Source organism: Ostrinia nubilalis, chromosome 4 (assembly GCF_963855985.1).
Source record: "Ostrinia nubilalis chromosome 4, ilOstNubi1.1, whole genome shotgun sequence".
Lineage (NCBI taxonomy): Eukaryota > Metazoa > Arthropoda > Insecta > Lepidoptera > Crambidae > Ostrinia > Ostrinia nubilalis.
In genome coordinates this window covers 7,316,055-7,333,238 of record NC_087091.1, presented here as the reverse complement: position 1 = coordinate 7,333,238, position 17,184 = coordinate 7,316,055, and the positions used below count along the sequence as shown (strand labels likewise).

The 17,184-nt window shown below is 38.3% G+C and overlaps 1 protein-coding gene across 4 annotated transcripts in view; it reads right to left on the bottom strand.

Moving 5' to 3' along the window:
* The window catches only part of LOC135088591 (PDZ and LIM domain protein 3), a 31,478-nt gene extending 14,393 nt beyond the window's left edge, over positions 1 to 17,085 (bottom strand). For 2 of the 4 annotated variants that reach the window (XM_063983492.1, XM_063983495.1), the window contains exons 1-4: positions 14,751 to 14,943; positions 5,685 to 5,833; positions 2,929 to 3,009; positions 1,084 to 1,267 (exon numbers count right to left, since the gene is read on the bottom strand). In XM_063983492.1, the coding sequence (XP_063839562.1) occupies positions 1,084 to 1,267; positions 2,929 to 3,009; positions 5,685 to 5,833; positions 14,751 to 14,864 (528 nt within the window). In that variant the 5' untranslated portion in view covers positions 14,865 to 14,943. Of the gene's footprint in view, positions 1 to 1,083; positions 1,268 to 2,928; positions 3,010 to 5,684; positions 5,834 to 14,750; positions 14,944 to 16,228; positions 16,346 to 16,854 lie in introns of those variants that run through there. The other 2 variants (XM_063983493.1, XM_063983494.1) reach the window with 2 other exon arrangements.
* Positions 17,086 to 17,184: the final 99 nt, after the last annotated feature.

Sequence of the window (17,184 nt, the reverse complement as noted above, 5' to 3'; positions counted from 1 at the left end):
ATCTACAGAACATACACATTTTTGTGATGAAGATTGTTTGTATTACGAAACAAGGGTTGTATTTCAATTAACATTTGCAGTCTCCGGATACTGAGACGCAAGAGCAAAGTTCGTTGACTGTCACGTGTGTTTTAAAAATAATACAAACACAAATAATATTTTTATGACTGATGATTGCCGCTATAGCTATTTGACATTGACCATAACCTAAGCGTTAATGATGGACGTCAAATACTAATGCACTGATACATAAATGACGCATGATATTTGGCCTAATATCAAAACATGAATATAATTATGATTAATTGATATATCAGAGGGATATAGACAGATAATTTTACGGAGTCAATGGTGTATTGCCTGAAGATATCTTAACAGTACTGTTACTTTACATAATTTTATGCCGTTTATTAGCTATACCATACTGATCGCATGTCTGGTAATAAAATATGTAGGCATATTTCAGAATAGTGTCATTGCCAGTACTGTAAAGATACTTAGTGCCAAGAAGTGTTGACTGCAGTTCATATTGCAGTGACATAATGGATTTGGTTGGACTTACTAATTTTCATGATTGATAAGCGAAATAATTAAGGAAATTAAGATTTCAAAAGAAGTAGATTTCAACGGCGTCAGAAGATTATCTATTTAATTTGCACAAATTGCCACGTTGGAATTATTATGTTTTCAGCAGATATATTCACCTACTAGGATACAAAGCTTATAGTGACATAGTTCAAGTTTTTTGTCACCCACATTTTGGTATTAACACAACAAAACCAATATTTGGGGACGAAGAAAGTTTTGATACCTATATCCAGCACTGAGGGCAGAGCAACTCATTTCTTTCTAGTGCTAACACCAGATGCCAAATGGAATATTCCATTGGCTTCGCCCCTAATGGTGGAATAAAGTCTCAACTTTTTTCCCGATGTCATTCGTCATTATTGCAGAAAAATGAAATGCGGCGTCGATGAAAGAGTGCATTGCAAGTTTCTAAATACTACGACGTTGAGTCGTGCGTTGCGATGTCGCTGATTTCTGCGACGATCATTTGTTTGTTTATGTGTCACCCTTACTCACCTGGCTCTGAATAGACTCGTCGCAGGTGTCGTCGGTGCGCGTCGAAGTGGGCGACAGGAGCATGGTCCGGTACTCGCCCTCGTGTTGCACTGGGTACGAGTTGTACGGAGGCACCGGAGTGCGAGGGAGGGATTCCGGGCCCGCGCCGCCGCGCCATGCCGTCGCAGGAAGAGGGCTGGGGGTCCTGGTTTGTACAGAAATACAGATTAGTCTTACATAAATAAATAATATCCTTTGATATAATTTTAAGTTGTACCTAAACTAAATGTAAATCTAAGATATGGTGTCAGATAGAGACACAAACAATTATGCACAATCCGCGCACGTTGAATGCAGAGCGCAAGAAGAAAGTGTTCCAAAATCTGCATTAGATTCGCGCGTGAACTCTAATTGCTTTTTACCTTGGAAAACAAGATCGAAGCTCAAAACTCGATTCCATCTCAGACATTATTATTATTATTATTGGTTTTGGGCCTTCATTTGCGCCATCTCGACCAGGTTTGATCTATTGTGGCAGCCCTTGTCTTTAGAGTTCACTGCTTAGTCCCGTTGAGTCTATAAATTTCCAGATTCTTTGGAGCGTGATATCTGCTATCTCATCCGGGTGCATGATGTGTCGCCCGAGATGGATACTTCTTTTGCTCATAAGCGAGCCGCATGAGCAAAGAACATGCATGGCCGTTTCTTCTTCTGTGTGGCAGAATCTGCACAGAGTTTCCTCAGTCATGTTCATGTTTGATTTGTGTTTGTTTAGTTTGCAGTGGCCGGTTAGTATTCTAGTCACTGCACAGGCTTTGTATCTTTTGAACTTTAGCAGTTCCTTAGTTACTTTGTTGCTATATCCCTGAATGAGTGCTTTTGAGTGTTTTTGTCCCGATGTAGACTTCCACCACTCAATAGCCTCTTGTTTCTGATAGACATAGATTCTGTCCTAAATTTTGGACTTACATAATTATTGCACTCCAAGTCTCCAACTAAGTAATCATAACTCAATTTTTGCATGAGATGTTATCGAGTTTTGTGCTTCTTTCCATAACACAGGCCTCGACTCAACAAATACAAACATAAATGTTTGCATAGTGTGGGGATCGAACCCGCAACCTCTAGCATGTACTATATCCAGCACATAGGTACCATTGGGGTTATGCATCCCATTTTAACTTTTTTGTAAAGCATTTAGCACCAGAAAAAATAACTGCAACGCAGTAAGGAATTTTTACAGTATTTTTAAATGCGTGTATTTGAAGTGCCAGGTGTCTTTTCATCTTTTACGTGTCATAAGCTATATTTGAAAAAAAAAAAACATGGCGCAGTCCCGGTTTCATGACTAATTATTCTTGTTTTGGTGCAGTTTATATGCCTGGGGTGGTGTGAGTAAGCGTAAACTTTCATTATACATAATGTGTGCCTATGTATATTGCACAAATTTTGCATTCTTGCGGTATTCGTTTTATTCATTTCTGATTAATTGCGATTACCAAGAAAATCTGGGAACTATTTAAGTTGATAGAATGCTTGGGTTTCAAGTCTGACGTATGACTGTAACACTGAACAAATACTGAAAATGTGCCAATATACACTAATGTAAGTTAATAACTACCTCTTGTAGTTGAAAATGTTTAATTGATTTTCAACTTGGCAAACATGTTGATATTTGATATGATAAATTGGAATGTTAGGAAAATACGTTATACAATGTCAAGCTTGTAATGTAATATTTTAATGAAATCGGCAATGTTTTCTATTTAGAAAGCGCCTGAATCGTTTTCCATGTTAAAATTGCAAAGGTTAGGTTTGTCTACAGATTTGGGCTACCTGTAGTACAATGTATATGATATGTCCTACCTGTAGGGCGGTGCAGCCGCGTTGGGTATGGGCGACCTCGGCGCGTGCGGGGTGCCAGCGGTCGCGTCACGGTCCACGTCCCTATTACACATGCTACGTGAGCGACAACGAATGACACACGATACGATAGTGAAAGTTACGCCAATATGATTCGAAAACTTAAGTTCATTTTAAGTAAATTGAACTAAAACTAAAAAGGTATTAATTATGTTTATAATTTTTATTTTTGACAGAAAAAAAAACAAAGCCAGATAAAGAAATTACATTATGTGAATCATGTTGGCGTTGCTATAAGAAAACATACATACTGAAATATACAAATGCATTGCTAGGAGATACAAAATGCAATAACTAAATACAACAATAGGAAAACAACATTAATAAATTACCAATCATGTTCTATGTAAAGGACAACATAAAGTTTACATACAACAAAATAATATACGAGTTGTTACATGCAAATAAAATGTGTGCAAAAATATAAAAAGGTACTTTTATAAAGGAATGATATTTGTGTAAACAGAGAGATAGGTATTTTTAAATAAAATATTTTTTCTCAGGACACCATCAATTTGTTAATAGGGATGTTTCCTGGGTCAAAAAGCAAGAGTTTTAATTAGTCCGTCAGTTAACTTATCAAAAAATACTCTACACGTATTTTTCACTTTTTCAAACTAATGAAAATTTAAAGAGATAAAGCGCGCCAAAGTTCATAAGAAGAGGCCCATGACGTCAATGCTTGCATAAAAGTGCCGCACGTTGTGACGTCGTGCGGAACTTCAACGCACCATAACTATGTAATTATTTGTTAGATTGACAAATAAAAATATATGTGTCCAATATTTTTTGATATTAAACATGACGGACTAAAAAATTTTTTTTTGGAAACTAGCCTATTCTAGAAGATTGTTTAAGGCATTACAACATCAATAGATAAGATATTTGGAATCATGCCTTATAGTTTCAAAGTTGGAATTAGATTAGCTGGATTTGTGGTACGGAATCAATTTATACCCCTAATTCATTACGACATGCTTTCACGTAGTTTATTCAAAAATATTTTTCCTATAACAGTTAAAGAATTTCCTCAGCGATCAATTATGAATTTTATGAAGTCGGTAGAGCTTTTAGATCTTACACGTATTACTTTTTTTCCAAAACGATTGGTTCCGTACCACAATGAATAAAATTAATACACCTAATAGACACCTAGGGAGATGTTCTTACTCGGCGTACTCGTGATAGAATGTAGGCGTGGGCACGCGCCCTACAAAGCTGCCCGAGGCTCGCGGCACCGAGTAAAGGTGCGAGCTGGATCCGCCCCTGTGGTCACACTAGCCAGTTCAATGGGGCTATTCCTTATAAAATTAATACACCTGACAGGGCTAAAGACACTTAAGGAGTTGTTTAACTCGGTGTACTTGTGATAGAACAACGTGGGCGTGTGTACGCGCCCTACAAAGCTGCCCGAGGCTCGCGGCACCGAGTAAAGGTGCGAGCTGGATCCGCCCCTGTGGTCACACGGCCGGTTTAACGGGGCTAATCCTTACACATACACACCACAAAATATAACAGAAGACAAACTCCATACTAAACGCGCTCGAGCCACGCACACATTGACACCGCTCTAGCAAGACTGTCTTGGACGAACGCGAGCGCGACGTGGCGCGACAGACGTTCGCCACACGTTCGCTGTGGTTCGCTTGAGTCACGCGCCGGTCAACCGCCTGTGATATTATTTTGTTTTGCGAAATTGACGAAAATGAGTGAACAGAAAAAGTCGTATTATAATTGTTCGGTATTTGGTTGCTTAAACTCATCATTAAATACCGAATTTTCATTTTTTAAATTACCAGTTGATTCGGGGAGGTAAGTAAGTTATTTATTTGTATTTCAATAAGTAGTTCATTTGTTAAACGTTGACAAATAGAAGGCCAACTCAATTACCTACTATCAGGAATATTGAAGTGTGTTTTAAAGAATTATTAGTTAATGGTGTCAACTACCCACTTGCATAGGTATCTTTTCATACTATTTCTCATGTATTTGTTTGCAAATTATTACTATAAATTATCGTACAAACATAACTACCTACATAATTATACGTGGATATCTGTTATTGTCTTTCTTCCGTAGTATTAAGAGTTACATTATTCTATTGCAAATAAATAAACGTAACAAAGAAGTTTTTGTTAGGTAGGTACATAGGTAGGTAAGCGCCCCGGCGCGGCTCCCGGGCCGAAAAGTGAACATGACCTTTTGACCTTGGAATGTTGACAATGTCGAAATCGTCGCAAGATATTATCGTGACTTTGTAATCAAATTCAATCATTAAACTTGAGATATTATTTTAGTTATATTTGTTTTTATTCTGTTCACCCTGTTCTATTCGCAACAATAAATCAAACAGTATACGATGTAAGTATTTAAAAAAAATGCCACTACCACGACAGTTTTTTACCATAAGCCAAAGTTGACAACCCTAGCGCGACGGCTGAGTCACTCAGTAAGGCAGTCAGAATTTAATACGCCGAGTGTATTTTTGACGAACTAAACTTTGGACGATTGATCATGCCATACTGAATAATCGGCAAAAGAAACATTTTAATTTGTCGCAAGATCTGTCACATTATTTTCCCTCTATTTATGGCTGATCTACATTACAATTAACGTCTCCAGTAATCAACTCCCAAATTCTAGTACTTCCTATTTTCCTTCCAGCTCAAATGCCAAATATTTAAACAAAACCACCGTACCTCTGTACAACCAGCTTGATCTGGTTAGGGGAGTTCTTGAACAGGTTCTGCGCGTCCTCGTGTCGCAGGTCCCGCGCGTCGTAGTCGTCTATCTTGGCGATGATGTCGCCTCGCACCAGCTCGCGGCCGGCCGGGGTGCCTGGGGTCACCTGCAATGTTCATGGTGGATGTGAGATAGTGCTGATATGTCTGGTCTGTGAGCACGTAGAATTTTGTCCAATGACCCCAAGCTACCCATCCCTATCGCTCGCGCGTAATTATATTGCTGTCGCAACTGTGCGACGGGCGCCCGCAGTGAGTGTGCGAGCGCGACAGCAACGTAATTAATTACGCGCGAGCGATAAGGATGGGTAGCTTGGGGTCATTGGACAAAATTCTACGTGCTCAAAGACCGGGCTTTAGTCTAAAATTTGGGGGTTTTATAATAATAGCTATAGGGAGTATGGGTCGGAAACGAGACAAAGTGTTAAAAGAAGTTAAATTGCTTGAATTTTTTTTATCCATAACGAGGAAGCTCTTGGCCTGTATCTCACCTGATGGTAAGTGACGATTAGGGTTTCTGCTCGAGCTTTCTCGAACTCGAGAAAACTCGAGAAATTTGGCTTCATTCGAGACGAGAAAAAAATTACCGGTGCTCGAGAATTCTCGAGTTTCGATTTTGAAGCTTTAATATTCTTGAAAGCCTATTTTCTTAGACAAAAGTAAGTTTTTAATTATTTAATAGGTCAACGTTGCTTTTAGACTGGCCTAGTCTTTCCTTTTTTAACTGATTTGATGTAAGAAGAAGTAATGATCTCAATCGAAACTAAGTAAAAATGTTCACCAACTAGTATGCTATATTTATTATGTATGTTTAATCTGACTGATTAAAAGACTGAATAGACAGTCACCTTACCTAACAGACGTTAGGTTTTAGGTACTCGTGCCTCCTCGTAAAGTTTATTCAAGTCGTTATCTGTAAGAAATTTAAAAATTAATTAAAAAGTTTTTTTTTGTTCATAAAAAAAAACTATTTATCGTAATTTTGCTATTTGGACTTGTGTTCTTTAGAAAAAATTATTCAATTGTAGCTCCAGATTTTATTGTTATTTATCCTTAAAGAACACGCGACTTTATGACTTTTGCTATGATTATTAGTAAAAATTAATTATGAAAGAAGATTTTATTTTTTGTTTATTTCCTTACCAAATTAAGTGGTACTAAATTCTAATATTGACTGTTGTGCATGAAAGTAGGTAGGTATATTAGTTTAAAAAAACCTGTTTTTATTAAATTTTAACCGATTTCAGCAGTTTTCATTAAAAGACTCGAGACCCGAGAAAACTCGAGACTTTGGCCTCGAGAATTCTCGAAACTCGAGAAAAAAAATTGGTCGAGAAATCAGAAACCCTAGTGACGATCAGGCCGAAGGTGCGAGCTTCACCCGGAATCCTCAACCACGGAGGAACTGGCTATCTTACCTCTAACTGCCGGAACACAATAATGCTGTTAACATTGTTGTTATGGCGACAGACTTAGGTAAGATGGTGGTAGCTAGCCAAGCGGACTTAGAACAAGCCCTACCACCAACCAAACCGAACAGAAAAATCTGCCCCCACTGGAAATCGAACCCTGGACCTCTGCGTCTGAAGCAGGTGGTCTTACCACTAGACCACAGAGGCGGTTAATTAAAATGTTTTATCAATAAATTGTTGTGGCCTGCAACGTAAGTATGACGTTGTGTTGATGATTTTTTTTAATGACAATGAACTTTATTTGACGAATATTAATAACAGTAAGACAGTTCTAGTAGGATCTAAAAGATATGTTTTGCGTACCACATACCTAGGTAGAGCTGTATTTTATTACTCATAATACCTAATTAGGCATTAGGCAGGCAGGGCTTTTATCTGACTTGACATCAACGTTGTGACGTTGGCTTAGCATTTTGATTAACTAACTAGCCCTTAGCAGGCAAGGTTAGTTACCTTGGAAATTTTCAGAGATAATTTATTTAGATACACGTGTGTTAAAAGCCAGTACTCCCAATGGCACAGTCGCAACATCAAACGTTTCTCTAAACGTAAACATCAATTTTCAAGAAAAATCTAATTTGATTAATGGGCAAACGAGCACTAGCATTCCAATATTGATTTAAGCTCCTCTGAAAAATAATTCAGGCCAGAATTCGTAGAGACTGTACTTCAAAGACGTTAATTTTATTAGATTTCTGACTGACTGATGTGTTTCTGAAATTAGTTTACGTCGTGGTTGACCTAAAACTCTAACTCGTTAACCAAATATTTGGTCTCTAACATAAATGCATGCTACGGATGATCCACACTCGTAAACAAACGCAGTGACATACTTTAATGTCACACGAAGGTTGAGCAGACCATGACATTCTATTCGGATTGAGAGACCAGTCGATTTCGGTGACAAGGAATAAACAGCTGTTAAAATGTCTTCCGATTACATAGTTCTAGAATCTATTTTCAGAGTTAACCTTTCAGTTAAAAAATGCCTAACATGCCGGCACGTTTTAGTTTTTCTAAGAAGTCGTTTATTTTTCAGCTGGAATCTGTCTGAATGGAAATAAAGCTTAACTTCTAAAGGGTTTGTAAAGGGTGCTGTGAAAAGTGAGCTAGGACGACCTTGTGAGTGGGCAAGGGGGGAGGGTGGGGCGTATGCACCGCTTCTGGACCGCCGCCAGGCTAAATGCGTCGACCGGCGACGCCGCGCCAACCTGACATTTTTATTGAAAACAACCGCCGGATCGAGTGGAGGCCGCCTATCGGCGCGGGTCGACCTGCGCAAATCCATCACACTTCCTCAAGTCAATGGCGAGGACGTGCGACTATATTTACTCTTGTCCATCAACAATGTGCGCGTGCGACGGATGGCGTTGCGGAATTCTAGCGGCGACGTCAATACTATCGCGGCCAGCGGCGTCGGCTTAGGATAGGCTCAATGCAATATCAACAGTGCCAAATTCCAGATATATTACTGTTTTTATTTTAATTGAAATCATAATATGCCAAAAATTTCAAGAATTGGGGTCTTATTCATATCACCAGAAAAGGGTTTCGACAACGATTCCGAGATCACAAGAAGAGTGATTCGATGATTGATCAAAAGTAATTACATTTATAATGAGGAAGCAATAAAAGGTGACGAAACTCTATTAGGACATAATTGATTATTAAACTACTAATCACCGTTTTTAATGCATCGTTAGTATTATTCTAGGTCATAAGCAATGCCAAACCACCTGCGTCTGATGAATGAAATGAAAACGTGCGTGCGCAGGTGATCTACGGTGTTAGGTCTAGCTTCTACGATAATCATCTTTGTAGATGTAATCTTGCAATCTATTTTCGCACTTTAGTACCTATTTATATCACAAATACATTTATAAACAGAATAATGTATACCTCAGGTGACCTAAGCCTAATTTTTACGGTAGCTTTTCGATATAATATTCATTACGTGGTAATATAAAAGCTGATTTTTATAATAATATTTGGGCCCTAATTAGAAGTTGTTTCCTTATCAGCCAGATAGTTTTGACCGTTCTTCTAACCCCAGACACTCATTATGACCCAAACTTCACGGTGCATGCGCTGCGCTGATAAATTTTCAGCTTTTATAAAATGACGTAGGTCGGGCGTTCACTAGCTCTTGGTCTATAAGTCATTATGTCACTTCCTTTAGGTATTTTCTGAAATCATTTTTACAGTCAAAGTTACAGAAATAAGCTCATCGAGTCTACGTCATAACACAAGGTAATTCGTTGCATCAGTTATGTCATTGGCTAATGTTGGAAAACATACCTAATGAAAATTCTTATAACATTTAAAACTACATTATAAATATTATGTAACTCCCTCGCATAAATCAAGAGCGACATATTGCTGCCAAAAGCTGTCATTGTGCGCAGTGTTTACTAATTACACAGTTGTTGGAGGAAACATAATATGAATTAAGCTGTATTTATTTATACAATCTATTTTCCTTTAAAAAGTATGGTTGGAATGGAAATACATGATTCATGTAATATGTATAATGCGGGAAAATAAGGTGACTTTTTTCTAAAAGGCATGCATCTGCTACTTCAGGAAGAGAATACTTGTTAATTTGTATTGTGTATACCTAATTGCCATTGGGGGAGGCATACGTTCAGCAGTGGACGTCAATATGTGGCTGAAATGATGATGATGATGATACCTAAATGATAGAGAGTGAATATTATCTAGACTATACGAGGGGCGGCTGAAAAGTTTTGAGCCTAGGGTATTAAAAATGCCGATAGAAAAGTATAAAAAATATATTTTCCTATTTAATCTCCCTCTACTACAACGGACTTCTTACATTTGTGTAAAGAGCTTTTAACCCACTGAAAAAAAATTCGCAATCTTTGCCTTCGAAATGAGCCTTTAACGCCGCCTTCATTTCTTTGTCACTCAAAAATCTTCGTTCCTGAAGGTCTTTTTTCCAATTTGAGAATTAGACAAAATAGCTAAGGATTCGGACTAAACTGTGTGGTGGGTGATTAATTTCTTGAAATCCAATTTTACCCGAGGCAAGCCATGCAACATGCGCCATGTGCGCGGGCGAATTGTCTTGCAATAACAGATTTCCATTCGCCAGTTTGCCTCTCAATATTTCAACAACCACTTGACGCACTCTTATCAACATTACAGTATAATAATCTCCGTTTATAGTAGTTTTTTTTAAATAGGTAGTCAATGAATAAAATTCCTCCACGATCCCAAAAATAGTGACTATGAGCTTGGGTGTCGATCGCTCCACTTTGAATTTCCGCGGCGACGTTTTCCCTTTTAAATCCATTGCATTGACTCTTATTTTGACTCTACATCGTACTGCCGGATCTATTACTTATCAATAGTGATAATGTGAGAAAAATAATTGTTAGGATTATGGCCAAAGATGTCCTAAAACTCCTGCGAAGTTGTGACTCGACGCTGGTTGTCGAGCGGCGTGAGCATTTTTGGCACCCATCGCGCGCAACCCTATTTCATGTGCAAATTAGTATGAAAAATATCGCCAATACGTTCCTTGCTAATGCCTATGGCTTTAGCTATCTGTCACAGCTTTATTCGCTGATCTCTAAAGCAAGATTAATTAAATTTTCATTATTTTATTCGTTAATGGCGAAATCTGGCCGCCCTGACTTGCGGTCATATTTTAGCGACTCCCTATATATATATATATGCTATGCTTGAACTATCGGATCCAATATTTCATGATGGCAAATGAAGGCCCAGACTCCCCATAAACTGTAAACATCTCATCAAATGTTACCGTCAGCGTTTTGTTCCTTTTTTTGAGGAATTTTGTGACAACTGTGTACTTCAATTTCGTACATTGTGCGGATGACTGAGACATGATGATGTTTACGAATTAATTACTAAAAGCGTGATGACGCTAATGAAATGAAACTTTGTACATATACTATGGAGGTTATTGGCAAATTAATTAAATTTAGCGCGAGTCAATAATAACACTTGAAGATACTTAGGCTCAAAACTTTTCAGCCGCCCCTCGTATATATTTTTTTTTGTTAAAAAAGATTATTAGCAATTTGTATTGCCCAAATTACTAATAGTCCCGTGAGCCCCTCGTGGTAAGCTAAATAAGCTTGTGTTACGAGTGGACTCACCACAATAGTCGAGCGGCGCGGCGGTGGGATTCGAACCCGCGTTCCTCGGATCTCGAGGCGGCCGCTCCGACCCCTTCACCGTTCGGCTATCGTGTATGGTATTATTTAGGTAATTAATTTGTATTATAATCACTGAATAAGGACTTGCTATATTTTGATTGCGAATGTGAAAAACCGAACAATATCGCAGCTTTATTTGTTGTGGTTTATTTATTTGTTTTATACAGAACCTCATATTGTTTTTAATTTTATTATTACAATAAAATCTATTCTAAATGCCAGCAAAAATCTAGCACTTCAACATTTTTTACCTTACGGATGCAAATTATAATAAAATATTGAATCATCTGCGAGCCAAATGTAGAGGAAGCTATCAACTATTTATATTACGGAACGTAAAAGAAAATGGCTCAAGGCTACCATCTGTCGATCGGCTGATTTATAACCGACTTTCAGGAGATAACTCTAAGTGCAACGGTGTGTGTGCTATATACAAAAAACATTAACAAAAACCTTCGGCATTTTCGCGTGAGATACGCATTTTGCGCTCTCCTTTATTTAATTTGATTTAATTAAATCTTTACCTAGACATAGTGCCCAGGATTTTCCTCTGAAAAACTATTTACAGATAAGTACTTATGATCATTAAAGATGCTCTTAGGTCTCTCTTAAAGACACAATGAATCTAATGAAATTATTCAGATGATGGTTTGTTAGGAAGCCATCATCATCATCTCAGCCATAGGACGTCCACTGCTGAACATAGGCCTCCCCCAATGCTTTCCATGTTACCCGGTTGGTAGCGGCCTGTCGGTTAGGAAGCCATGTGGTCCGGAAAAATAGAAAATAGGTAGGAAAACTCCCAATTTTCCGGTAGATCGTAAAAGGAGACTAAAGGACAAATAATGTCCAAATTAGGCTTTCCCAACTCGTCTTATCAGCTTGTTGAGGGTAAACCAAATCCTACGATGATAATAGCACATGGAAAGTTTCATCAAAATTCGTCCAGCAGTGTATAGGGGCATGACACATCCATCCATCCATCCTCACAAATTCTCACGTTAATAATAATTAGCATAAATTAATAATATTTCCAAATTAATTTATCTCATAGTTTATTGGTGTTACCTTTGCTTGGGAATTAAAATTACTTTCTAATTACTCTACGTAAATTTTACAATCATTATAATTAGTACTAGCGGCCGCCCGCGTCTTCGTACGCGTGGATCCCGTTTTACCCCCTTCGTCTATCTTACATGGTTTATATTTTTTCATACAAATGTTTTTTCCCGCTAACTCCCGTTCCCGTGGGAATTTTGGTAACTAAACTTTAAGTTTACTAAGGTACCTGCATGCCAAATTTCAAGCGTCTAACTTAAGCGGTTTAGATTTTTCATACAAAAGGATTTTCCCGCTAATTCCCGTTTTCGTGGGAATTTCGGGAATTCCTTTCTTAGTGCACCTCTACGGTACCTAAGCTACGTCCTTTCCAAATTTCAAGTGCCTACATTTAGCCATTTAGGCTGTGCGTTGATATGTCAGTCAGTCATTAAAAAATGGAGTAACTTCTCCTGTTTTCCCAAAATTTCCCTTCACTACTTTGCTCCTAAGTATACTATAACCTGCCCAGGAGCATGAAGAATAATTGTACCAAGTTTCGTTAAAATCCGTCGAGTAGTTTTTGTTTCTATAAGGAACATACAGACAGACAAACATTTTACTGATTGCATTTTTGGTATCAGTATCGATCACTAATCACCCCCTGATAGTTATTTTGAAAATATATTTCATGTACAGAATTGACCTCTCTACAGATTTATTATAAGTATAGATAAACATTGAATTAATTTGTATTGTAATCGTTAAAAATAAGAATTTGAATCCCATACAGCATTTTTATGTAACTATGAATAAAAAGTTAGTCTCGCTAATCAGCAAAGAAAGCTTTCTAGCTGTCACCACGCGTCAGTATGCTTTCGATATAAATAAACCGAAAACAGCGCACTGCCCGCTGTAATAGAGGCTGACTCATAGTAAAAATTCGTAGCTGCATAATTTTTGATACATTTCCACTGATGCAATGTTTCGTTTTCGCTTGTTTATGTTTAAAATGGCTCAACCTCAATTCGATAGTAAGTATACGTTTGTTTTAAATAGTTCGTAAACAGACCACTCTTACGAATTCGAACCATTTTAGAAATATTTTAAATACCTCAACTGGTAGGAGACGTTGGAACTAATGGATGAAAGGATCCTCAAGAAGCTTTAATAGCCATAAATAAAATAAAATATGTACACTGATCGATTAGTTTTGATACTAAACAATCAAAATAAATCATCTTATTTTGTCGCGAAAATAAATGTTATCCTCGAATTTACTAAATTGGATTTAAAATCAAACTAAAAATTGATCCAAAACAGTTAATTTGAATTTGAAAAAAAAAAAAAGAAACAAAGTCGTGACGTCGTCGCACTGAAGTATTGCCAAAGCATAGAAGTTAAGCAGGTTTTTTTCATGAAAGTTTGGACTCAATCATCGTACAACATAAATGTTTATAAAATATGGTAGCGTAAATCTAAACGGTGAGGTGGATTCATAAACTTTGACAAAATCATAAATGTTTTAGTAGGAACCAAAAAAATTGAAAGAATTATCACCTTCAAAGGTATTTATTTTGGTGAACCAACAAGCAAATGTTTATTTTGTGCCATCATTATTTGGAATAATTATTTTTGTATGATAACAGAGTTCATTAATTAATAATGATTTAATGACAGAGGACCTTCATAAAGCATTGCCTACACGTGGTCCTTATGTCCATATCCGCAAACACAAAACTGAAAGTCAAATATAAACAAACATAAAGCATTTTTTAAGCTTACTTACATCTAAATAGCTATAAAATCATCCCAAAACATTACATACTTTCATATATTTTATAATTAAATTAACTGCGCTTTGCCCATTGCCTAGATAGAGTTTACCTTTTGCTCTTGACGTGTGATATATTTAAACGTAATATCTAAACGAATTCGCCTGCCAAAACAGTGTGAGGGCACAGAGGGCTAGGTTACATCAATCTGAGAGTATAATGACCGGAGACAAATAACTCTTATCAGTTTTTGTTGAACATAATGAGGTCGAGTCCCGACGGCGGCTGTCGAACGCCGGCGACCGATACATATCCCAGAATACATCGGATATAAAGAGACATCGCCGACGAACTAGACACTCGTTCTACATAATCTCATAAGAATTCTTTTTAATTGCCTCGCAATGATATTTTGAGACACACATTAGCCGTCGAAAGCTTCTAGAGCGCTCACGAAATGTACATGGGTTGATTGTTTACGTGGAATGGAGTCGCACTCCAGCGGTTTGTTTACACCGGTTAGCGTCGTACCCTCGTGACGATGAGCGGGGTGGCGAGGTCGGCGCCGCCCACGAGGCGCAGCCCCCAGTTGGTCTCGCGGCTCTCGCGCCGGAGGGTCACCACGAAGGTATGCAGCCGCCCCATGGCGGAACTGAGGTCCGATGCACTGCGCGGCGCGCACTCGATGCGCGGTGTGCGGTCACGGCGGCTATACGCGACGTTGTGCGCGCAAATTTAGCCGCAACGTAAACTTCGTCCTACCCCTCCCCTCAGGTTTGCATGTAACCCTGCCTTCGCAATCGACCCAATTCGATTTACCGAAACCGAGGGTAATTGATGATTCGAACCGTCCAGCGGTTCCAGCAGCGCACGACAGTTTGTTTACCAATAACGAAAAGTAACGCGATTCGACATGACTTAAATAAATTATGATTTTATTGCAACTCAGATGCCAAATGTTTCATGGCTTTGCTGTTATAACAAGTGCGATTTAAATCTTAGTAGCAAAATAAAAAGAACAATCAGTCGAGAATGCACACCATTGCATATTACTCAAACCGCTAAAAACTCCGATTAAACATCTCAAAGATCAATACGAATATGAATTTATTTTAGGCAACTGCTTTCTCTGCAGGTTGTTTGGAAGAGATCGCTTCTGAGCGAGAGCTTCTGAAGATATTTCTTGATTATTAATTTTCGTGTGATGAATGAATGATGAAAAGCATCATATAAAATGGCTTGAAATACATTGCAAGATTTTTAAAAAGATATAAAAGAATGTGCCACATAAAAGAAACAACGCTTTGGATCAAAAACTGAGTTATGAGTTATCTTCTCGAAAAGAAATTATCGGATGAATGACACCAATTCCTAGATTAATTTTAATAATTTGGTTAGATCTAGGGATAAATACGTATCTACTATTTAAAAATAGGAGCTAAATTAGATGAAAGAGATGTCAGTTGAATTTTTCGTATATTTAGACCACGAAATGTCTCAGACATTTAAAACTTACTTAGAAGAATCTAAGAACAGCTTAGAATGGGTACGATGCATTTCCATGCTCAACATTGTTCTAACTTGGACCAATACCAATCACATGTTATCAAAATGCAATCAAGATCAGATTTTTTTATGCGATCAGTCTAGTATGTATAAGACTAGGCGCAGATGGCGCAGACCACCGATTTTTAGTTGACCGATAGTTGTGCCCGATTTTAAAATGTATGAAGAATCGGCCAAATCAAATCGGTGTAATGTGCGCACTTCCATACATGCCCATAGTGATTTATTTATTATTTATGATCAACTGCCCGACTAAACTATCGGTCGACAAAAAATCGATGGTCTGCGCCCAGGTTAAGCTAAAACAGTGAATACTTCAACGCAGTCAATTGTTTTTTCGTCCACCACACGCATTAGGCCAACGTGTAAAAGAGGCAACTTATCAATGTGTAAAAGAGATAAGTAGCAGCTATAATAAAGTCATGAGTAGGTACTCAACTCACCCTCGTCCTTAATGTCCCGTAGTATCTAGGCTCGTCGTCTGGGTCGCGGCGCTGGTGCGGCACGCGCCAGAATGGTGGCCTCTGGTACATCGGCATTGTGCTCCTTTGGTTAATCTACTGAGAAAACATAATTATTAGTAAAGATGCAGAAACAGCCATAAAACAGAAAATACAATTGTTGTTTCTAAATAATGCGGGCAGCGCAGGACCGGTCGTTATGGAAAGCCTCGGAGAAGGCCTTTGTCCAGCAGTGGACGTCATTTGGCTTAATCGAAGGAATTTATATCACTACCACTTGAAACAAATAAAGACAACTTATCACATTTATTTGTACCTGACTGTACTTGTTTATGACATGTTTATCCTTCCAGTAAATAAAATATAAATGCAATCATTTATAAATAAATTCAATTTAAACACGAAAATACAACTCTATAAAACTCATAACTGCCCTTTAGAGTAGTTAAAATTAATTGAACATGAAGGTTATTCATAACCGCTCCTGGCGTGCCACGTAGGCGTTTGGCAGCGGGATTTATGCTATAAATCACAGTTTCGATGGCCGCAAAAAACATGGGAAAGTGGCGCCACTTATTATGGAAGCGAGAGTACAGGGCTGGACTCACCAGAGGGCGTCGCGGCGATGGCTCCCCGATGCGGTCTGAGGCTTGTATTATGCGAATTATTCCGGGCAAGATTAAACTATGTCTATTTTTCGCTGTAGCGAGTGGCAGCCGCCGGCCCGTGGTCCGTGGTCCGAGTGATGTACGAGGCGCGAGCGCTCTGTTTCTGGGGCAACCCGAAATTCGCAACAATCCCGCGGACTCGGTTCAACGCTCGGTCTTATTATGACGTTTTTAGAGACCGCCGAGAGCTTTACGAGCGGGACTTTTATTCCAATTCAGCCGGGATATTGTTTTAGCTGCATAACGAGACTGTTGGCTCAAACGCCGCTC